Source organism: Schistosoma haematobium, chromosome ZW (genome assembly GCF_000699445.3).
Source record: "Schistosoma haematobium chromosome ZW, whole genome shotgun sequence".
Taxonomy (NCBI): domain Eukaryota; kingdom Metazoa; phylum Platyhelminthes; class Trematoda; order Strigeidida; family Schistosomatidae; genus Schistosoma; species Schistosoma haematobium.
The window spans coordinates 11,921,324-11,945,704 of record NC_067195.1 but is presented as its reverse complement, the minus strand read 5'-3'; the positions used below and the strand labels follow the sequence as shown (position 1 = coordinate 11,945,704).

Genomic DNA, 24,381 nt, shown 5'->3' with positions numbered 1-24,381 from the left:
TGCAACACTAGTAACTCAAATGCACCCCATATGGTACCTTACACTGGTTTACGCACTCGCTTAGCTCTTTAGTGAAAATCCCATGGACCCCCTACCTCCATCAAAACAAATAAGTCTGTATTTGCAGCACATAGCAATTTTATTATTCAAAAGTAAGATATAACAGTTAGAATTAGAGTAAAATGGCAGTATACAGCAGATGCACGTGGTACATGTCTTCATCGATTAACTGAAATAGATAATACGGATATTAGCTTAAAAGGCTTATTTAGAAAGACTAGTGTCTAATTTGAACTTACTGCGTGAGAAAGTTATACTAGAACTACGAATAATGTAGGAATCTAGTCTCCCAGGGCGTACGAAGCACTCAGACTGTAAGACAGTTGTCCAAAAATAATTCGAATATGAAGGTGAAAATATGCAGGTACTTTTCATCATAAGGGTGAACATATTAGGTACCAGTTGACATCATACCGTAAGAAAACACAAATTTGCGAGTGGTGAAGTATAATCTATAAAAAGTGAGCTTAATAACAGTTAATTACCTTTTTACTCCCTGATCATGATCCTTCGGCTTCCTTTTATGGCCAAAACAGCAAACATACACAAGACACTGGTAGCAGATTTCCGGCTTTTCAATGTTAAGCTTGCTTTAACGCACTGAGTAATGGGTACAACCCCTGTTACTGTTATATGGCATATTTTTCATAACAAACCCTCTGCAATAGATTGGTAGCATCTGTGACTTCATCTATAATTGTCGGAAGTCTGGGTCCTTTCGAAATCAGTACCGATATACCCTACTGCTGGGCACTCTGTATTAGTTTGACTCGTTGGTGGGACAGTGTTGTCCATAATACTGAAGAAAATTAAAAACCGCAGATTGTTTCCTTTCATTTTGCCGATAACATCCTAAAGGACAGTTAGGAACGAACATGCGAACAGTTAGAGTCACAGGCGGCAGCAACAATTATTTTAGCTAAATGAAAACGAACTTCGGCTTCGGATATCTAGAAAACAATGTAAAACATAACCGATTGTCGTTTGAAAACGTAAGGTCTTATGTTAGTACTAGCCAGCTTAGCTGAATAAATACAGTGACTTCATTAGCAGCAGGTAAAACCCAGAAAACAAAGCAAAATCAGGAAAAACTTTGCTCCAACGTTCAGAGTATTACACTAACTTCTGGATTTTAGCACACTGAAACATCAAATTCTGTAGCTACACAAAAGAAATAGCGGAAAAAAACAGAGAACGAAGAAAGCCGACCGCCATTGCTTACAAAGATGGCGGATGCAACAATTCCCGCCTCATCCTGATTGGTTGCTAAGCTGAAGGGCACATTTACGAAATTGAGTTGCGTTTAATTGCAGCCGCTAGAATTAGCTGATTTTCTGATAAATACCATATGCCACCTGGTATCACAACCACATGACCCTGAAGCATATACGAGGAAGCAAAAGACGCAGTTTTCATCTATTTTCCAACCTGGATCGGGTCAGTCTTTTGCCTTGAAAGCAATGCTTTGGTTGAAACCTGGGGTTAAGCCTGTTTTCCGCCCAAAAGACCTGTGTCTTACGCAACATTACCAACAGTAGATGAAGAATTGAATCGCTTTCAACAACAAGTAGTTATTAGCCCGTTTTCTACTCTGCTTGGGCAGCACTCATAGTTGTTATCAAGAAGGCCAACAGCAGGATATGTATGTGTTCTGACCTTCCCACAGGTCTGAAACAGCATCATTATCCTCCTCCAGTTCCGCATATCTCTTTACTATGCTAGATGAGGGAAAGTTTTTCGCAATACTGGATCTAGCTGGTGCTTACTTGCAAGTGGAAGTAGATGAAGCATCAAGAGAGCTGTTTACTATCAATACTCATCATGGGTTGTTTCAGTATAACCATCTGTCTTTTGGAGTCAAGACTGCCCCATCTAACTTCCTGCAACTGATGGATGTCATACTATCTCGGGAGTCGAGGTTTATCTCGATGACATCTTAGTTGTTGTGACGACATTAGAGCAGCTACAGGAACGCACAACATTGCTGCTGCAACGCATCAGTGACAATGGGTTCCGGTTACACCCAGGAAATGCCAGTTTTTATTGCAGTCAGTAAATTATTTGGGGTCCATTTTTGACGCTGACGGACGCAGACTGGATCCTGAGAACATTCGAACTATCAAACTGATGCCCGCTCCCACCAATGTCTCGGCACTACGTTCCTTCATGAGAACTTGTTACATATTACGCAGCGGTCTTTCCTTCGATGCATGATATTCGCGCCCCATTGAATCGTCTGCTGAAGAAGAACAGCACATGAAACTGGACTAGAGAGTGTGATGCGGTGTTTTGTAAACTCAAGTTCATAATTAGCTCGGAATTGTTGACGCACTACGATCCATCTATGCCAATCATCGTAGCTACAGACGCCTCAGCGTATGGCCTAGGTGCTGTTATTTCACATCAGTTTCCAGATGCGTCAGAAAAGCTGTTATGCATGCATTCCGTACACTAATCCCTGCAGAAAAAAATGCAGTCAGATAAAAAGAGGCCCTTGCACTTGTATTTGCTGTTCGACGTTTCCACAAGTTTCTGTACGGTAGGAGATTTACGCCTCTCACAGATCACAAGCCCCTGCTCGCAATACTCGGGTCGAAATCTGGCATTCCAGCCCATTCTGCAAATCGTCTTCAGCGATGGGCCTTGGTACTCTTGGGGCATGATTTCGAGATGCGATACCGACGCACTCAACAACTCGGTCAGGCAGATGCTTTTCACGACTCATGTGGTCAATTGACGGTTGGGGAAAACATGGTAATCGCATCTCTGTCAGCGGAAGACCACGCGGAATATTGTATGACAACCGCAATACGGGCATTTCCGGTGTCTGCAACAGACATACGAAACGCTTCCAGGAATGACCACATCACCAAGATGGTGATGAGCTATGTCACCAATGGTTGGCCGTCTAAGAAGTTTGATGGTGACATGAAACAGCTGTATCAGATGCGGGATTCACTGTGCATTATAAACGGCTGCTTGGTGCTTGGAGAAAGAGTGGTTGTGCCAGAGACCTTTCGCGCAAAAGTGCTGAAACAGTTCCACCTTGGTCATCCGGGGTTAGAAGAATGAAATCCATAGACAGGAGTTATCCATACTGGCCCCTAATGGATCAACATATCACTGAGTTGGGTGGAAAATGCATTCGGTGCCAGCAAGCGGCGAAGGTGGATGCCAAAGTCCCGCCAGTTTCATGGCCACAACCTGGTCATCCTTGGTCCAGGATACACGTCGACTTCGCGAGCCTAATTAATGGGACTATGTATTTAGTTGTAGTCGATGCCTTTTCGAAATGGCCAGAAATCAGTCATGTAATGTCGCCCACGACAATTACAACAATACAGCTCCTCACTGAAGTTTTCTCCCGAAATGGCATGCCAGATGTGATTGTATCTGACAGCGGATCGCAATTTACCTCTAGCCAGTCACAAGCTTTCTGTCAACGGCTAGCCATCAAGCACTTGCGTTCGCCACCAAACCCCCCGCAGTCGAATGGGCAGGCGGAAAGATTTTGGGTACGTTTAGAAGAGCATTGGTTAAATCGAAAGAGGAGGGGACACCAACCGACACATTACAAAATTTCTTGTTCGTTTACCGGACAACACCGAATGAGACGGTGTTGAAGCAAACGTACCCAGCAGAAATGCTGATGGGAAGAAGACTGAAAACGATTCACAGCCTAATGCATCAACACCAGTACAGACAAAGTCTGAAAAGCAGTCCACGTACGAAGTGGGATGTTCTGTGTTTGCCCGTGACTACAGAGCAACCCATGGTCCATGGACAGAAGCGTGAGTGGTCAGAAGAGTACGCCGTGTCATGTACGAAGTAGAGGTAGGAGGCAACAGATGGTCAGGCCATCAGAATCAGATACGCAAACGGTTAGCTCCAGACCGCCCACCGACAGGAGTAAATGCTCAACTTGACATTCTGCTTGAAACCTTTAACTTCCCGGCAGCCCCACCAAAACAGAAAGCTCAAAAATATGCTGATCTCCGATCCACAAGGTGGCCTCTCTGAGAGCGGCGAGCAAACGTCAAGATGCAAGTCGACCCCAGGAAAGTACAATATTAAAAAAAGAGGTGTACTGGGGACGTTAGATCCCCAGTACTCACTTGAAAAAAACGGCCTAATTTCGTAATTCCACATATAAAATTCGAATTTCTTGTTTATGTCACTTGTTATCGCGCGGAATCTGATTTTCCGTGAAATATAATCATTATCATCATCATCATCATCATCATCATCATCATCATCATCATCATCATCATCATCATCATCATCATCATCATCATCATCATCATCATCATCATCATCATCATCATCATCATCATCATCATCATCATCATCATCATCATCATCATCATCATCATCATCATCATCATCATCATCATCATCATCATCATCATCATCATCATCATCATCATCATCATCATCATCATCATCATCATCATCATCATCATCATCATCATCATCATCATCATCATCATCATCATCATCATCATCATCATCATCATCATCATCATCATCATCATCATCATCATCATCATCATCATCATCATCATCATCATCATCATCATCATCATCATCATCATCATCATCATCATCATCATCATCATCATCATCATCATCATCATCATCATCATCATCATCATCATCATCATCATCATCATCATCATCATCATCATCATCATCATCATCATCATCATCATCATCATCATCATCATCATCATCATCATCATCATCATCATCATCATCATCATCATCATCATCATCATCATCATCATCATCATCATCATCATCATCATCATCATCATCATCATCATCATCATCATCATCATCATCATCATCATCATCATCATCATCATCATCATCATCATCATCATCATCATCATCATCATCATCATCATCATCATCATCATCATCATCATCATCATCATCATCATCATCATCATCATCATCATCATCATCATCATCATCATCATCATCATCATCATCATCATCATCATCATCATCATCATCATCATCATCATCATCATCATCATCATCATCATCATCATCATCATCATCATCATCATCATCATCATCATCATCATCATCATCATCATCATCATCATCATCATCATCATCATCATCATCATCATCATCATCATCATCATCATCATCATCATCATCATCATCATCATCATCATCATCATCATCATCATCATCATCATCATCATCATCATCATCATCATCATCATCATCATCATCATCATCATCATCATCATCATCATCATCATCATCATCATCATCATCATCATCATCACAGTCGGGAAGCAATGCAAAATATGAGAATCATTGAGACGACATTCGTAGTAAATGTCTGAGCCACCAAAGTTGGTGTTTCAAGGTGACACACTGAATAGTCATTATGTCCAAGCACACTTCACGAAACATCGGTGCTACTAATACGGTGTTGCCGCTGAATATTAGCAATATTTCAGAGTCAACCACGATCGAACACAGTTGCCTTACATCCACAACCCGGAGAGGCCACGGGCATAGAATAAAACTGCTTTACCGACGCACTATAAACTACACTTTTTACAACCAAACTAGAATTATAACGATCCAAAGATGAACAGGGTTGACATAAGGCGCTAAAGCTTCCCCAAAATGTAAAATGATTCTACCAGTCACTTTTCGAATACCAGGAGTGAGCGCATGTTCAGGGCTTCGTAAAAGCACTTTGAATTTGTAGAGGGAAACATTAGCCATGTCTACGGACACTGATTAAGGTCGGTTTGCATGATGGGGACACTACCTAATAGTAAGGCGGTATCATCCGGATACTCCGGTCGATCCACGCTACCGCCAACCTCCATATGTCAAGGCCGTTTTCAGAATGACGTCAATAGGAAAGTTGGGGAGGAATAGTTAGACTGGGCAATCCCGCCTGACCTCACGGCTTAGATGCGACAATGGAGAGGGGCTCGTATGCCCTATTTCTGCCTCGTGTGTTTGTATATGGAACCTTCAATATTTTAAGAAGCTTACCAAGCACACGCTTCAGCAGATAATCCTAGAGCACAGTACCGTCCAACGGATTGAAGGCGGCCCTGAGATCAAGAAGCCAGCGATTGTTGGCCCGCAATAAGTATAGAGGCCTCCTAACATTTGATGGAAAGCGAAAACATGAACAGTACATCCCCGAGCAGAACGAAAACCAGCCTGCTTCTTGAGAGTAAATTCTTTATAAACTTCAGAGTATGACGGAAGCCCAAACAACTCAGTCAAATTCCTTGGTTGAAGGTGTGTCGACATCCTGAAAACGATATGCGGGTAAGTCGTCAGAGCCCGGTGGTTTACGGTGCTTCGAGTGAGTTTCTTGCAGATTTCTGCCTCGTTAGGTGGGTGTCATCACCGGCCATCGAAGACGATACAGTCTAACCGATGTCACTAGGACAGAAGACTAACCGGATCGTTCCTTGAAAGACTCCTGATTGTAGGTGTTATTGATTGTCGTCCAATCTACTTCACAGGTCTTTTCACTCACACCAGACTTCTTGTTGCCTGTGACTCGGATGACTTATAATATGTCATTGCCGCTTCCAACCCTTCAGCATGCTCTGACTACCAGGCTTTTTGGTCCTCTAGCAAACTTGACACAATTTTTCTACATAAGAATTTACGTTTACTGTCAAACTCGCAGCTGGTCGGAGCAGACCTACGTGCGTCATGAAAATATAAGGAGGTTGTAGAAATCCCAGTATTTATAGGCGGACGTTTCGTGAAGCCACCAGTGGCTATACTCCCCATTTTCATGGCGTCATCCAAATGTAGCTAGTGCTGATCTGCACTTTTCGATGGGTATGATAACTTACCTCAAACATTAGCTCGCTTTGATATTTATTTGCAACGAGAGCTGCAACCAATTTACTTACGCCAATCTGTTTATGATGATGGATTTGTCGGCCACTGGAAAGCAAGGTATGATTAGCTCAATTAGAGTTTATATAAGTCTTGTACACAACCACCACAGCTGCAGCTGACTGCGATATGATCAACCTGAGTCCTGGCTTGAGTTGCAAGAGTGAAGGATATGATTAAGTAAAGACGAAGGGTAAGATGCATATGCACCACTAACTTGTTTTTAGCCATATTTCAGTCTATCTGGGCTATTTTGAAGGCCCTTGTCATAAAGAATGCATATATAACTACTGAATAACTGTCTTCAGATTTTGACTATCTAATCCTATAGTAAGCAACAATCGAGAAAGAGATTCGACGCAGAACCTGATAAGTGTGTACATTGGTTCAAGTCTTCATAACCAATAGCATAAGGAGGTGTAATCGTCAGGATAAATCCCGGAATAGAAGAGATAACAGAATGAGTGGTTGCAGAGAGACTAGTGATCAAGGAAACGACCCAAGAAAGTATGAATTAGTAAAATAAAGACAAAGAGTTATGAGGAACTCAGCCCATAATTTGGGGAAAACAAAAAAGCTGCACATGGACCATCGTGAACGATTTTGATCCATGTTATTCATCTATCAATGTGGCTGAGTCCCACTTTCAATGTCTCCATGGTCCGATGTCATGTTTTGGTTTGGCCGCCCATAACTTTCTTCCAGCCTACTCCTACAACACTCGCCGAGTTAAGCGAGCACAGACTAGAATTACAGTTAATTAACACAATGTGAAGCAGTCAACAAGTGGGATCAATTTTACACACTAGATGTCCTCCTATACTTAGTGTGGTCGAATGTCTTTTCTCATCAATCCCACTTGACCCATCAAAAGGCTTATCCTGGCGATTAACGAGGCTGGGAAAAGTCATTTATTGCACTAAGCTCACAATAACCCCACACCAAGATTAATTTCACGGGTGCTTTTTCGAAATTATGACTGATAGCCTTCTTGTGTTATTTCTGAAGCTTATCATTTGGTGATGCTCTAGTAATATGTGGCATCTTTTACTGTTTTCATATTTACCAGGTAGTAGCCGTTCGATAAACGTGTATTTCTATCCCTGTAGTACTCAACTGTCTTACTGAACTAGTTCTTCCTGTGTTATAGCTGTTGGTGGATTTTCTCAACAAAACTCATTTGTAAAGAAATAAAACACCAAGCGCTTTGGTGAATGTAAAAGGATTACCACTAGAAAGACATTCTGCCAAAATAAATTTAACTTGAATGGCCGAATCGGCTTCGTCTACCCTGTCTACAATAACTTGGTTATTGGTGGTTTAGCATTAAAAGCGGTAATTAGTGTACTCATATAGAATTGGCGTATAACGGCTAAACGTTTTGCTATTTCGCCCAATAACAGGATCCAAACACTAACGCCCTTGCTTTGGTTAGATTTATGAAGGAAACCAATTACATGGAGGGGTACAATGTTTTTCAAGTCCTAAACAATAGTAGCGTTCAACCCATTAACGTAACGTCTTACCGTTAAATATACACTTACTAATTAATATTTAATAAACATATACTTTATGCAAAAATATGACCCTTCTAGTATCGGGTATTTCGGTGAGATTCGATAACTGTTTGTTCGGTACATTTATAGAAGGGTGATAAGATAGATCACAGGCCTACTTACATATAAACGGTACATAGTAAATATTTTAGATCTTTGTTCTTGCTGTCTTCAATATTCTAAACAACAGAAAAAATATATTTGTCAAAATCAATCCAGTAGCTACTGTACTAATGTGCCAAGTTTGGCACCGACCTAAAGCATCAGAAGTTTCTTGCACAAAATTATTACCCAACAGTTAAACCTATATATCTACAATCATCTATCTTAGGCATCAAAAATCAGAAAAGCATTTGAATTATTAAATTACCTATTAAGTGAAAATATTTAGGAAGTTACAACACTAAAATTAAATGCAAATTTCAAAGATAAGCTTCGATATATCAGAAAATGTGAAAATCAAGCCAAAGTTTCTGGGTCCTCGGTCAGGAGTACTGATAACTCATTTACATTAGAAGGAATGTTCTCTCCTCTTTTTCTGACCAATGATTGCCTAACTGCATCTTCGATCTGTCCCAGACGTTTACGAACACGAAGAGCAGAAAGGCGTACAGACCAATCATCATGCCAACATTCTTGTATCACCTGTGCATAGCAGGATAGATAGGTGTCATCTAACCAACGCTGGTAGATGCGAGGCCTACAATGAACATTGTCGTAATCTGGACTTGTCTTGGGGGATTTAGTGTTTATACTTGAGTTATTCCTGTTCAATTGGTTTGTTTGATCACTTATGGTCAAACTATTGCCACAAACAATATCCCTCATCTGTGAGAAGGTTGGATCAGGAGGGACCATGTCGTAGAATGGTATCTGTAGAAAAGTTTCAAATTTGAAACAATTATAAGGAATCATAAAAATTTACTAATAAACGTTGCTGAGTTGTTGGCAATTACTTGATGTCATAACACACAGAGTTTACTATCCTCGGAGCTTAAAATTTTATGCACCATAAGCGACTAGTTCATTAAAAATTTAGAAATCATATTAAGCCGTTCAGACATAACAAATGTCTGTCAACATGTGCAAACATGACGAAGTGCAGGATGGCTTTGAATAAAGCCATTAACAAAAATAATGTGTCATGATATGAAAGGAAGTTGTAGCGGACTGGCTTCTGTCGGTCCTTCACGACTCCCTGGTTGGGGTCCTAGAGATGGTGCGACACAGTGATGTACCCTTAACTTTGAATCACCGTAGAGCATTGCGTAACAAAAATGTAAAATTTCGTGGATTTTCACTAGTATACGAGCCTTAATAAATCATATGACTGGATTAAAAATAATTAATTATTGTGCTTTGCCCTTGAGATTTCACAAATATTCATTAACTACGGGGATATTCATAGAAAAGATCTGATAACATCAATAATAACAGTCAAAACAAGAACTTAGAAATAATAAAATTCATCAGTTTAGGGATTATATCAACAAAAATACTCAAACTGATGTTACAGAATGCACTGGTGCGGCTAAGGGTGGGGCCAGCTCTCTTATGGCTACGCGTATACAACCACTGCCAGGGAAGTCCTCACTGCGTTTTCGCGATGAGGGTGTTGTTTACGAAATTGAGAGGACGAAAACGAATGTCCGGCACTTTAACCGGGGTGGTGGGTGCAGAGGATCCACCTAGAGGAGTTGGAAAACCCTGATTCCAAACCACACAGGATCCTGAGGGAACAAATGGCGTATGGACCACTCGTCGGTCATCGATTACAATGGGACTGTATCTACTGACGCTACTCCACTGCCTCGTGGATCAAACCTTTGGTCGAAGACTCCGGGTGTGGCCTCCTAAGAAAACCACCTACTTCGGTTTGGGCATCCGGGCAGTGTCACATCTCACATAAAGCAAGTGACTTATGTGGCGCATATGTATTCGGTACCCCTTTGCACCAATATTTGTGTTTAAATAAATAAATAATTTAAATAAAAAAGATCTGCGAAAATGTGAGTCACACGAAACCGAATAAATCAATATGATCCCTTTTGATAAAACATAGTTTGTTGATTATTTGAAAAGCAGATTTTCCTCTCAAATTCTAAGAAACTATTACCCTTCAATATATTTGGTGCTTTAGAACTTTTTGCACACGAGTAAAAATATTGAACTATAGAACACTTTACTCTATCAATAATTACGATCTGAAATTCATATACTTACGACAGCACTAATTTACAATACATAATTTTCATATTAGTAAGATAAACAGAAAAATGCCTTTAATAATAGTGAATATCAAAGTATGGAAAAGTCAATGTACAAACCTGATATCCTTCAACAAAATCAGATGTTATTCCCTGAGTGCATCGTGCTAATTCCCAAAACACTAGGGCCATCGCATAAATATCTGCAGCTTGGTAAACTTCAAATGGCAAATGGTGACTTCTGTTTGGACTATCAATACTTTCATTAGTTATACATGACGTATTGTTGCCGCAGTTAGATGATGTGTGTGCTATATCAATCGCCATAAGTAACTCAGGTGCCATGTAACGTTTAGTACCAACCCTAGGTCCGGCAGGAGGAGGACCTAAAGAAGAAGGACCAGAAAGTCCACTGCACAATCTGTCTGACTGAGTTATACCGCTAGACATAACACCACTAGATAGCATTGAGGAAGATAAATTGAGGAAGGCTTGTCCGACTGGGAGACTTTGTAAATTCACAAGGGCAAGACCCAAGTCAGCTATACATGCAGTCATATCACTCATAACAAGAACATTCTTCGATTTGAGATCACGGTGTGCAATAGAAGGCTTAGCATGTAATCCTTTTATTTCTGTATGCAAAAACGCCAAGCCTGCTGCAATGGAGCTGGCCAGACGCAAACCATCCTGTAGTTTTAATGATCTGTGACTGATGAAGTCATGTAAAGATCCGTTAGCGTGATAAGCTGTAATTAACCAGAGCTGAGTGCATCCACCTCTTGATATCATGTCGCTAGCATAATACGCCAGGAGATTAGGATGACGCAATAAACCAGTGTTGTAAACTTCTGTTTCACGAGCCCAGCTGGCTTCATCACGACTAGAAAAATCTTAACAGCAACGGTTTCACCTTGACATGTAGCTTTCCAAACTTCACCAAATCGTCCTTTCCCTATACACATTGTCAATCTAATATGACGTGCTACAGTTCTCTGAACAAGGAACGGAAGACCGCTCCCACTTCCACTAGTGCAGCTAATAAGTCCACACGAAGGATCAGGATTATGCAAATTTTTGAAGAAAGATTATTTCCCATTCCGGGTGAGACATAAGATGATAACTTACGATTCGAAAACTGTTCTTCATTGAGTTTTACTAGATAATTGTAGACATCTGTAGTGAAGCTGGGACGTTTGTAGCTAAGTTCATTGACATAGCGATCGTAGTTTTCTATTCGTTTTTTAAAAAGCACTTCCAAAAAAGCATGATCGCTAGAAGCCCACAAAACAGTGCAAAGGTAGGGAACAACACTGCTGTCAAAATAGATTTCCATGTAAATGCATGAGCATTCATTCGGATAGGACTGATTAATTCTAGCAAACTCGAGTTCCGATTGCAAAAATCCCCATCATCTGGAGAACAACAATATAATAATTGTCTACCAACTTTTGAATTTCGGCAGAGTAAGTCAACCTGATTCGTATTATTTGAAAAACACCCATACGACTCATCATCCACATATGTTAGTGATAAATCCAAATGCAATGAATGAAAACATCCTGTTGACGATACACAAACAGACCTGGAATATGGGCAACGGCTAAGAGGTGAACAATGGCAAAAGGCAAGTAAAGGTCGGTTTCGTGTACTCTTATTCATTACAACTACAACCTTTCATATAGTGAAGATTCAGTTGAAAGCATGGGAGACTGAAAAGAAAACCAGATAAAAACAATAAAGATTAATTTGTGAGTAAACACCATGTTTGAATCATTAACAGAACATGGTAAATAATATACAGTTTTTATAAGTTAGTTTGTAAATATTCACATTTAGGTTAGATTTAATGGTTTCTAGAACTGTTTAGACCAGAAAAATAATATCCATTATTTTCAGGTTTGTAGTTTTGAATCCGTAAAAGACAATCTAATTTTGTTTATTTAGCAACTTGGAAATAGAAACCTCAATATGATGCAAGCTATGCTATCAATCGCATATTTATTGGAACCTTATTAGAATATATTCAATAAATACATTGATTTTTACCCAACATTTATTTGACTGTGACCAACCATTTTGCTGACTTCTGTAATAAATGTTTGGTTTTTAGATTTAACCTAGAAATGAAAATATGCTCGTCTACTAGAATTTCGATAAAATGTTTTAAGTGGCGGCTACTGGTAATATTTGGTTGTCCCGAAATTAAGAAGTTAGGAACTACTAGTTAAAATTGGATCGCTTTGAATACACAGCCACTGCTCTTATAAATAATTCGAGGACTCGTTTTACAATCAGTGGGTTCGTTCCGAGTACCGCTTCATTGGATCACGAGGAAAATACGTAAATTACTAAGAAAACCTTACCGATGCATAATGTTTGCTTACTGGTTAAAGATATTCAGTACTGTAAGCCAAAAGTCAAAGAACCCTCAAATACTAGGTCAAATATTCACATCGCAATCTGGTCACTTCGGATTTAACAGTTCAGTAGTACCCTTAATCCTGCATGAAGGTCAGCAACATACTAAATGGGTGATTGATGCATTGATTCAAGATATCACAACTCAAATTACGTGAAAATAAAGGCACAATAGGAGTAAAAATGAAGGTAGGAAATCAAGATAAACAAGTACGAAACAGAAAGATGTTCGAAATGTACGAGTTAATGACCGCAACCTGCTTAAGGGAATATCAGGTAATGAGTAGATTTGTCGTCTGATTTAGTTATGATTTGTAGATTAATATGAAATATCCCAGTAACACAAAGTATACTAAATAATTTGTCCCAGAAATCCGTTTAATCGTAGTCACGAGATATTACCAGTTTTCTTAAGCATACACCAGCGATATTTGCAAACTATCCAGTTGCTTAAATCTGAAAGATAGTCGTAAGCTACTAGTATTTGACCACAGATGCCTTAGAAATATTACTTGCATCTGTTGGGATCACCGGGTAAGTAATAGTGAGGTTAGACGTAGGGTATTAGGGAATTATGGTAAATCAGTTGATGAGATTGTGAATCTTCGTCGACGGAGATGGTTGGGCCACGTGTTACGTATGCCCGAACACCGATTACCACGACGTGCAATGCTAACCGGTGTTCTGGATGGTTGGATTTGGGCGTAAAATAGACATTTTGGTAAATCGTATGGTTGGAGACTCTTGGTGGTAAATTGCTTTATACCTTTCTTTCTACGAACTAATTCTTTCTCCCTGTATCAGATCCTTATATGAAATGCTTTTTTATATACCATTAAAGTAACTGCTTCTATGCGTTTGGTGATCATCTTGTTGTGCTAATGAGGTATGGCAACTTCGACCGATGCATATATGTGCTTGGTCCTACGTTGTAGCTGATTTGGGCGTAAAATAGACATTTTGGTAAAATGTGATATATACAGAGACAAACGGCTGGACAACGTGAGACGTTTTTGGTTACGTTTACTCTTTATTTGTTCATTTTTTTCACAGGAATGTTCATTTTATTTCGCGTGCTTTGGTTGCCCTGAAAAGTCACAAATCTCCATCATCTTGAAAATGTCTGTTTCCTTGGAATTGAAACAGAAGGCATGGGAAAAAACTTGGAGAAATTTTACTGCTCTAAAAGAAGAATCTCAGTCATATTCTCAAGCAAAGAATTGAGGATTGAATAAACAGGGACATCGCGCTGGTGGTTGTTTTAAAAATCTTTGCAACGGTTTGTGCTTCATTTCGTCGATGTGTAGTGTTTGACATTGTGATTGTATGGTTCACTTGAATAGTGCATTAGAAACAAGTTATAAACATCTTTTTTTCTGTCTTAGTCTGGTTCAAACACTTCATTTGTTGGTAGACGGATTAAAAGCTTTCACGGTGAGACTACAATTTACGGATGAATCAGTCATATGTAAGATTACATGTCTGCAATTTTGGTGCGAAATTCATCCATCCATTTGGCTGAATAGCGTTTCGTTATTTCGGCTTTGTCAGTTTCGCAATTGAAACAAAATCTAATTTCACATACAGGTTAGTAGGTAGACAACCCCAAGGTCACTAGCGTCGCTGAAACGTCGTCCATGAATTATGGTCTTACCATTTTCGCTTAATGAGCTTACGTATCTAGTAGTAGTACATAACCAGTGACCCCAGGTTGTTTCTAATTTCTGAGTGTTACCGAGCCCAAGCATATGCCTAAGTGGGTGCCCAGGAGTAATTAGGATTCTATGTCATTAAATCACCTTTAAGACACCTATACTTCAGTGGGTAGATATTCAGTAATTTGGAGTGCTCTTCATTACGTTTGAGCTTGGGTCCCGGGACTGATTTTATGGCTCGTTTTGGTATTCAATTAAGTGTGTTTTTGTCCTTTTGAAGTGAGGATGGGAACATTATACTTCCATACCCTAAATGGGGTCAGATAAAACTTAAAGAAAAAGTTAAAGTTATGCAGTCAAACTGCCTAAAAATGGGTTTCGACTTCATCAGTGCAAGGTTTGTTTGAACGGCCTTTTTGCTTCAGTTATCGTAAAACTAGGTCATAGGGTATCAAGACTCCTAGGTCTCTTGCGAATTGGGATGCCCATAAAGGGGAGTTACCTAAGTTGTGTGCGTAGTCCGTAACATGCCTCAGATGAGCCAGTATGCACTTTGAAGTTCTATGAGTCGGTTGTTATCCGCCCAGCTTTACGGTCTATTCAGATCATCCTGAAGTGCCAGCTTTTCGTCTTGGTTGGAAACTGTGTAAAATTTTAAAGTCTGGTTCATCTTGTTTCTTCCTCAGATTCTTGTCTGTCAATACTGTCAACCTTCACTTATTCTTGGAATTAATTCTTTCAGCACTGACTGATTTCAGTAGTCACATATCGAGAAAGTAGACAGATGCATGAAGTCAACTAACATCCTATTGAGTCATGCGAGAAATCAGATCAACTCATTTTTTGTACGGTGATATACATGTTTCTATAGATCTATAATATGAACACAACTTTACTACCTCAATCTCACCGGAACCTTCCATTAAGCACGTGGGATTGATTATGAACAATCATTCTATTGATCATATAGGTTGAAGTGAATAACTACACACGCTAGGATCGTATGTGCGCTTACTGGCATTTTATTTTTGAACTGCAGACCCTTTTGCTATATTTAATAGGATTTACTTATAAAAAACGTACTGTAGAGTGATAAAGATGCTAAACTAAAATCGTAACAGTAAACTAGGGTTTTAAAACTTCGCAAATCGAATTTTATTTGTTGAAGTTTGCAGAATAAAAGGAATCATGGGTTTCCTAAGCTTTCACTACAATCTTATTTTTGCATAAACAGGGCGTGAAAAATCCAACAATCGCGATAGCTTCTCGTCTCAAGATCCCTAGTTTCATAAGCTCTAGCATTTGGATGGATTATTATTATTCGATATAGTTAGGTCAGGGATTGAGGACCCCATCTCTTCCCTTGGTTTACATGTCAGACGACTAATCCGGTAGTTAATTCAAAAGTATTTCCAAAATTATATACATAGACGGGATGGGATTCTGCTTTTTCTGTTGAGTAGTCATCAGTTACTGTTAGAATTCTCTCTTACGGTTATAACCCAGCTATTCCTATTGCTTAGTATTCTCGGACACCGACTCACTCGACAAGTCCCCCAAATCAGAACACGGCTGAACAGGAAAAGAGATTATATTCCAAGTAACAAGGTTAGATGGAAGTAAGAAGCACAATAGGAAAAACGTTAGTATATTTATAGTTTTCACATGAGAAGATTCCTAGTGTTCACTAAGTATTGCATTAGCCAATCAGCATGCACCAAAGCAATCGTGCATTGAACCTGCTTTAATCCAGTCTATGTCCCGCTAACAGTTACACTAAATGGTATTAATGTATTCGATATATGCGTTTAAGTAGAGACGGATTCTACCCAATAATCCTTACGTTGATTGTCACCTGAAACCGGTGAGACTAAAATGACTACGTTGTTAAACCACTTCCTGCCTCATCAATACACCTTTTATTAGCCGAAGATATTAACTATCATATTTCCTTTGTTTGTTATTAAGCAAAAAGCCTAGTTTTTGTTAAGGGGATCACTAGATACTGTTATCCATTTCCCTTAGGTTTTAGTTTATTTCCTGGGTATCTAAAACACATCCTGTAGGAATTCGTTGTGCGAATTACCCGGTATTTACACAAGTTAGTTGTTGGTATAATGTCAGATCAGTTTATGCTTATTAACGGATCTTATTTTTAGTTTCGTTATCTGAATGGTCTTACAACTCAGGAATCTATATTTGTGCATAATTTCAAAATACATTGCTTAATTGAACACCATGCACTTCAATTTTGTAGATGTCACCTGTCGAAGAACAACAGGGCGATAAACCCATTCAACCTAAAATTGGTATAATATATCCTCCACCTGAAGTAAGGAATATCGTCGATAAAACGGCGAGTTTTGTAGCACGTAACGGTCCAGACTTTGAATCTCGTATTCGTCAAAATGAGATCAGTAATCCAAAGTTCAATTTTCTGAATCCAGCTGATCCATACCACGCGTATTATCAACACAAAGTTCGAGAGTTTGCTGAAGGGAGAACACCAGAACCTGCTGCTCTAAAATTAACTATTCCTAGTGCTGCTCGTCTTGCTCAGGATACTCCAAAATCGATTCAAGAAACATTTACACCCAAGGATCCACCAGCTGAATTTGAATTTGTTTATGATCCACCTTCTATTAACGCAGTTGATATTGACATAATAAAACTTACAGCACAATTTGTTGCAAGAAATGGTCGACAATTTTTAACTCAGTTAATGAATCGAGAACAGAGAAATTATCAGTTTGACTTTCTCCGTGCTCAGCACAGTATGTTTGGTTATTTTACAAAACTTGTGGAACAATACACTAAAATCTTGATACCACCTAAAGACGTTGTTTCGAAATTGGAGGACGAGTTAGAGAAACCGAAACAGCTGCTTGACGATGTAAAATATAGGGTTGAGTGGCATAAGTATCAAGAACGTCAGCGTAAGCGTGAGGAGGAGGCTGCAGAACGTGAACGTGTCGCGTACGCAATGATTGATTGGCATGATTTCGTGGTTGTTGAAACAGTTGACTTTCAACCAAACGAAGCAGGCAATTTCCCTCTACCGACTACTCCTGATGAAGTTGGAGCACGCTTACTAGCTGAAGAACGTGGTCTTCAGCCTCCTTCAAAGCCGTCAGCCCCTCCACCCCCGGTTCACTTGGATTAATGCCAACTGATATAGATGAAGATGATACAAGTGACCAAGAATTAGATGAATCAGAAGATGAAAATGAAGCTTCTGGGCTTTCTCAACCTAAGGGCCAGGGTCCGATCAATCACAGCCCTCTACCATATCCTGATGAGACAGAAAATCGGGTTACTGATGATATCCCAACCCCACCCGCTGCTAATATGACTGATATAGCTGGAGAAGATGATATGGAGTTATCAGATGATGAGAATATTGCTGAAGAACTCATTCAGCAAAACAAAGTATCAGCAAAACAGGTACCATTATCTTCTGATCAAGTCATTATTCGACATAACTACGACCCAAAAGCTACAAATATTAGAAGAGCAGAGGATTCTGTGCTTTTAGTATCACCTTTCACTGGCGAGAAGATTCCTGCTAACCAAGCTCCAAAACATATTAAGGTTGGGCTACTCGATCCTAAGTGGGTCGAACAGCGTGATCGAGAGATTCGCGAGAAACGTGAACAAGAACAAGTTTATGCTGCGGGAAATCTGATTGATAGTAGCTTAAAGCAGCTTGCTGAGCGTCGCACAGACATTTTCGGTGTAGGAGTTGATGAAATTCAGATTGGCAAGAAATTAGGAGAACAGGAAATAGTCAAGTCTGATAAGCTAGTTTGGGATGGTTACTCTGTTACTACAGATGTTGTTGCCAAAAGAAACTTAGAAGCGGTTACTGTTAAAGATAAGCTGGATTTATTAGAGTTCCAACAGAAATTGGATTCTGCTCGCGATAAGATTGGTCCTCAAAGCGGGGTGCTCCCTGCTCTAGGCATTATCCCTCCGGTACTGCATAAGCCGACAATCTTGTTGCCACCACCATCAATGCAAGGTGGAGTTACACAACCTCCACCGCCCCCACCCCCTCCCGGCCTTGTAATGCTTTCCAGTGCGCCACCACCATTACCACCAGGTCTATTTCCTCCCGGGATGCCACCTCCACCCGGCATAGCTATACCGAGTTTCATGCCTCCACATCCACCCATCCCACCACCACCACTTCCACCTCCAACACCTGCTAATGATGGAGAACCGGAAGCAAAAAGACCGAGAGAATAGTTGAGTAATATTGGTCAATAAGTGTACTTTTGCCCCTTTACCTTTGTATCAACTAGCTACTATCTCAAATATATTTTCCCATGTTTCAATGGTTTTATTTATATTAATTTGTTATTCTCCGTTAGTCTTTTTCACAGTAGTCTTTGATATCCAGTTACTCGTTGCAGTATGCTGTGTATATTGTAAACGACTTATAGTGACGAATTCACACTGATACACGACTTCATTGATTGTCATTAGTTCAAAGTAATCCATATTAAAAGTAGGAGGATTCGCTTTTTATTTTTATGGGATACGAATCCAAAGATGTAATAAACTTGATGATTAGTTTCTGCTGTTGTCCTTTTTATAGTATTTTCATTAGATTTGTGTATATGTTTGTTGTAAGTATCAATCTGTCATTTAATTATCAGACACAACAAGTTCTATCTATGATACAAATAAGTCAACTACATCGTTATCTTTTCATGATGAAGTAATTGAAGGTATTGTGTGATGTGATAATGTTAAAGCGCTTTATTTAGTTGATTAATACTCCATTAAACACTTGAGAAATAGGTTGAAAACGTCCAATCCTGAAATGCGATCATTGCTCTTGTAGCTTTGTCGATTGTATGGTATTTTTTGAAGAACGAGATGGATAAATGTTAATGATTGATATAAATACTAATGTTATTGATTGTGCGACTGACTCTGGCAGTATCGCGGAAGTCTACGTTAAAATTGTGATTTTGTATGTGTACTAGATGAAATACCCTGGTACGGCCGAGGGTAGGGAGAGTCCGCTCTCCTCGAAATGCTCTCACATGGCCACGCGTATATAGCCTCTACCGGGCAAGTCCTACTCACTGCCTTCTCGTGGCAGGGATGTTTACGAAAATGAGAGGACGAAAAGCGAATGTCCGGCGCTTTAACCGGATTCCAAACCAATGGTGCACATGGGCTCCAGTATCCCGCGGGAACAAATGGCGTATGAACCAATTGTTTGACCACTCTAAGCAACAATGCAAGCATGTTCGGGATGCGATTCTCTCCCTCGAAATGCAAAATGTTGCTTCAGGATTGGGTTACATCGACGCCCGAACTAGTGATAGAGAGTGAAGTAGTTGAGTGTGTCGACCGCTTCACTTATCTTGGAAGTCTCATCAGCCCTTGTGGTTTGGTGTGTGACGAAATCTCAGCACGGATACAGAAGGCTCGACTAGCTTTTGCCAACTTGCGTCATTTATGGCGTAGGCGAGATATCCGTCTATCAACCAAAGGACGTGTTTACTGCGCAGCAGTTCGTTCCGTCCTACTTTATGGCAGTGAAACATGGCCGGTAAGAGTAGAGGATATTCGTAGGTTACTAGTATTTGATCATAGGTGTCTTCGAAACATTGCTCGTATATCATGGGACCATCGAGTAAGTAACACAGTTGTTAGGAAAAGGGTTCTAGGTAAGGATGGCAAATCAATTGATGAAGTAGTGAAACTTCATCAGCTGAGATGGCTGGGACACGTGTTACGTATGCCCAACGACCGACTGCCTCGACGTGCTATGTTCAGTGGTATAGGAGTAGGTTGGAAGAAAGCTAGGGGCGGCCAAACCAAAACATGGCACAAGTCCATGAAGTCACTGACAAGTGGACTGAGTCATGTTGGTAGGTGTAGACTACCTGGTTGGGGACCGCGAGATGATAGCAACCGATGGTTAAAGACCCTGAATGACATGGCTCAAAATCGTTTGCAATGGCGCAGGTGCATCCACTCTCTGTGTTCTCCCAAATTCTAATCTTCTGAATTCTTCATGTCCCTTTTTTCCTCTTTCCAGATTTATTTCACTGGATTATACTCTTTAAATAACATCTCCAAACCCTAATCTTCCTGATTACTGCTTATACTCTTATTACCTCTACCAATACGGGATTTGAATCGACAACTGCATCTCTGTGCTAATGTGGTGTGGCAACTCGAACTGATGTACGTATGTACGAAGTTCTACGTTGTTACTGACTGACTGACAATTGTTTGTCACCGGCTTCCATGGGACTGCACTTCCTTACGATGCTCCACTGCCTTGTGGGTTAGACCTTCAGGTCGAAGGCTCGGGATGTGGCCCCCTAAGAAAACCACCTGTTTCGTTTTGGGCACCCGGGCAGTATTACAGCCCTCACACATATCGAATGAGATTTGTGTGGCGCATATGTATTTGGTGCCTCCTTGTACCAATATCTATGTGTTAAAATAAATAAACTAGATGAAATCGTATCGTTTGGTTAGAATCCAACTGTGTTCACTTGATTTTTTTCCTAGTAACATAGAGTATTTTTAAGAAGTATATTACTTAGTTATGTGATAAGAAAAGTCTAATACATTCTCAGTAATTTCAAAGATGTAAATAACATTATTGGACGCGATTTCAATAAATGGAAGTCATAATTGATGAGATTTTAGAACTGATATTGCTAGTCTCTCGTTACATTTGAGTATGATGATTAAACATAGAATACAATCTTTTCTGATGGTCATCCACTTTTTGTCTTTGAATATACGTCGAAGTACTGTTTAGTGCAATTAATGAACATAAACGAGTGATAGTTATATGGTTGCAGTTAGCTGTTGGATTGTTGTACGTGCTCATTTAGTTGTAGTCTTGCTTTATATTTATTCACATTGAAACAGTCAACAAGGCAATTACTGACAAGTGAAAGTTCAAAATATTTTGTATATCTATTTGCTATAGCCTGAACTAATTTATTCTGCAAGACATAGTTGTGATGGCTAGAAAAAACATTTGGAATGGTAGTTAATTAAAAGTTTTCCAGATTGTCTAGTCCTAGAAAACATCGTTTCCAATACTGTCCACCTTATTCTACAAATACAGTATGTAACAAAAACCTCCGAGGTCACCACAGTCGGTTATTACACAGCTCATACTTAACGAATCTGAACTTCTTTCTTGGATATTAAGATGATTTATTGAGCCTTTATAAGCTAAGACGGTCGAGATTTCATTATGATCACTCGTTGTTTATTTGTTCACGAAATTTTGCTTAAAATAAGGGTGGGGTTATAGCTTTATTTTGGTCAGATATTGGATCTGTGTGTGGCTATCATTGATCGTTATTAAGTAGAGTTATGAGTCACATAAATCCATACTTGTAGGGGTTACCCGACCGTAGCTGCTACCTTGATGCTGTGGTCGGGCTTGCCTACCGCGATGACCCAATCGGTTGGCTGGAACATATGTTCCTGTAGGTTCTACCATGCCAAGCAGATCGATTGGAGAACGGTAAGACTAAAAGCAGCAACTCAAGGTCTGAGGGCGAACTCGTAAAGCTGAGTGTAGAGGGGTGTGATAGCAGTAAGGTGTTTCCCTTGGGCAACCAGCATCTGCAGCGATACTGCTTTCTCACAGGGAAGGAAGGGGTTAGAAAAGGTCGACCCTAAAAATGTCACACCTCACGGATTCCCGTCTCTGGCAGTAAGGCCCTTTGAAGAACGGAGCTAACACGTCAAAAACCTCCCACAAGAAGGCCGTGAGTGACCGGCCTCAAGCAGTTGTCCCTTGGGCTCTGTGGTCACGCTCCCAGGTCGTTAAGACCAACACTAATCCAACTTCCCTTTAAGGTGGTTCCTTAAGAAGTACCCTTCTACGGTGTGGGCAGCCGGGAAGTGACATGAGCCTCCATACCCCTAACAGCAGACGAGGCCAACCCTTCTCACGTTACTTTATCATCCCGCACCGCTAGTGAAAACGATTCGAGTACGCGGAACGTTATTCCTGGTCTTCTGAAACTACGTTCTAAACTACATGTAGGAGATTTTAAAGTCCGAACACTGTGCCAAATAGGACAACAGGCTTCCTTAGCTAGGATTTTTAAATCTCGCGCCATCGATGTATACTACGTCTCCGTAACGCTTACAGAATCAGAGTAGCGTCGTTCATTTGACCTCACCATATCAAAATAAAGAATCATCTCGATTCACACTTCATGTATCTCGAAGCCCCGATGCTGCTTCCCGTGGCCTCGCTGGCGTAGGTATAGCATTGAGTCCTAGGGTAGAACTAGCTCTCTTAGACTGGATCTCAGTAGACAGTCGTTTATGCACTGTCCGACTAAACGGAACAGTTAGGACTCGGAAAAGTAAGGACACTCGTTGTCTCTGCCTACTCTCCCACTGACTGCAGCTCAGATGATGTAAAAGATGAGCTGTACAGAAAGCTTCCCGACCTCCAAAAAGTTAGGCGCTCCGATGCAGTAATAGTGGCTGGTGACTTTAATGCTCAAGTAGGTAAACTAAGCGAAAAGGAAAGACACCTGGGTGAACCTTATGGTGTCGTGACTCAAAGAACAGATAATGGTGACCGTCTGTTGCAGCTATGCTCAGATAACCGCCTGTTTCTTGCAAATACTAGCTATTAGCATAGGGAAAAACACCTTTTGGCATGGCAACCCCTGATCACACCGCTATCAGACACCGATGGAGAAGCTCGATAGAAGACTGTCGGTCGTTCTGGAACACATGATTGGATTCAGATCATGTTCTAGTGCGAGCGCGTATTTGTCTGCGTCTTACTGAACGTAGGAAAGACACTGCAAGGAAACCTCTTAGGGTCCTACTTAATGATAGCCAAGCTAGGAATATATTCCAGGAACAACTAGGAAAAGTTAGGCAGCCATGTAAGTAATGCCCGTCCCGAGGCAGCGCGGAATGATATCCGGAAAGCTGTGGGAACAACACTGATATCTGCTAGTAAGGTAAACCATAAGGTTAGGGAGAAACACGGGATCTCAGCAGCATCCACCGCACTGATAGATGCTCGAAAACTCGTCCCATCTGGCTCTGAACATGACGAAGAGCGGAGTCAGCTTAAGGGCAGGCTGATAAGAAGCCTACGCAATGATCGCGAACAGTGGTGGGCAATAGACAACAGCAGACAACTATTCAGACTTGTCAAGGAAACCGGTGTTAAGAATCCAACTGTTAGCGAAACTATCTTGGAAAAAGATGGACATATTATTCACTCTCAATCCAGGAGATTGGATCGATGGGCAGAACACTTTAGGGATCAGTTCAACTGGCCTTCAGCCACATTTCAGTTTCCCAAGATCTCCAGTCGACCTGAATGGCGAGTTCTCCAACTCTTTACGAAGTTTAAAAAGCTATAGGAAATCTGAAGCGTGGGAGAACAGCAGGCCCTGACAGGTTTACCCCTAAGATTTATAAGGATGGAGGTCCAGTATTGGCAGTGAGATTGACTGAACACATAAATATTGGTACAAAGAGGCACAATATATATACATATATATATATATGCGCCACATAATAATAATA

General features: G+C 40.4%; 2 protein-coding genes across 2 annotated transcripts; one reads left to right on the top strand and one right to left on the bottom strand.

The window, feature by feature from the left end:
* Positions 1-7,622: 7,622 nt before the first annotated feature.
* On the bottom strand, positions 7,623-13,852 carry ACVRL1_1 (Serine/threonine-protein kinase receptor R3). Its single transcript, XM_051208590.1, has 2 exons — positions 10,856-13,852; positions 7,623-9,401 (listed from the first exon to the last, which is right to left on the bottom strand). Exons 1-2 carry the CDS (start codon positions 11,525-11,527, stop codon positions 8,988-8,990), a joined length of 1,086 nt encoding a protein of 361 aa, XP_051070401.1. The 5' UTR covers positions 11,528-13,852; the 3' UTR covers positions 7,623-8,987.
* A 544-nt stretch (positions 13,853-14,396) lies between these two features.
* Positions 14,397-20,192, top strand: SF3A1 (splicing factor 3a, subunit 1). The gene is made up of 2 exons (XM_051210409.1): positions 14,397-14,435; positions 17,069-20,192. The coding sequence occupies exon 2, from the start codon at positions 17,974-17,976 to the stop codon at positions 19,057-19,059; it is 1,086 nt and encodes a 361-aa protein (XP_051070400.1). The 5' UTR covers positions 14,397-14,435; positions 17,069-17,973; the 3' UTR covers positions 19,060-20,192.
* The last annotated feature ends 4,189 nt before the right edge of the window (positions 20,193-24,381 follow it).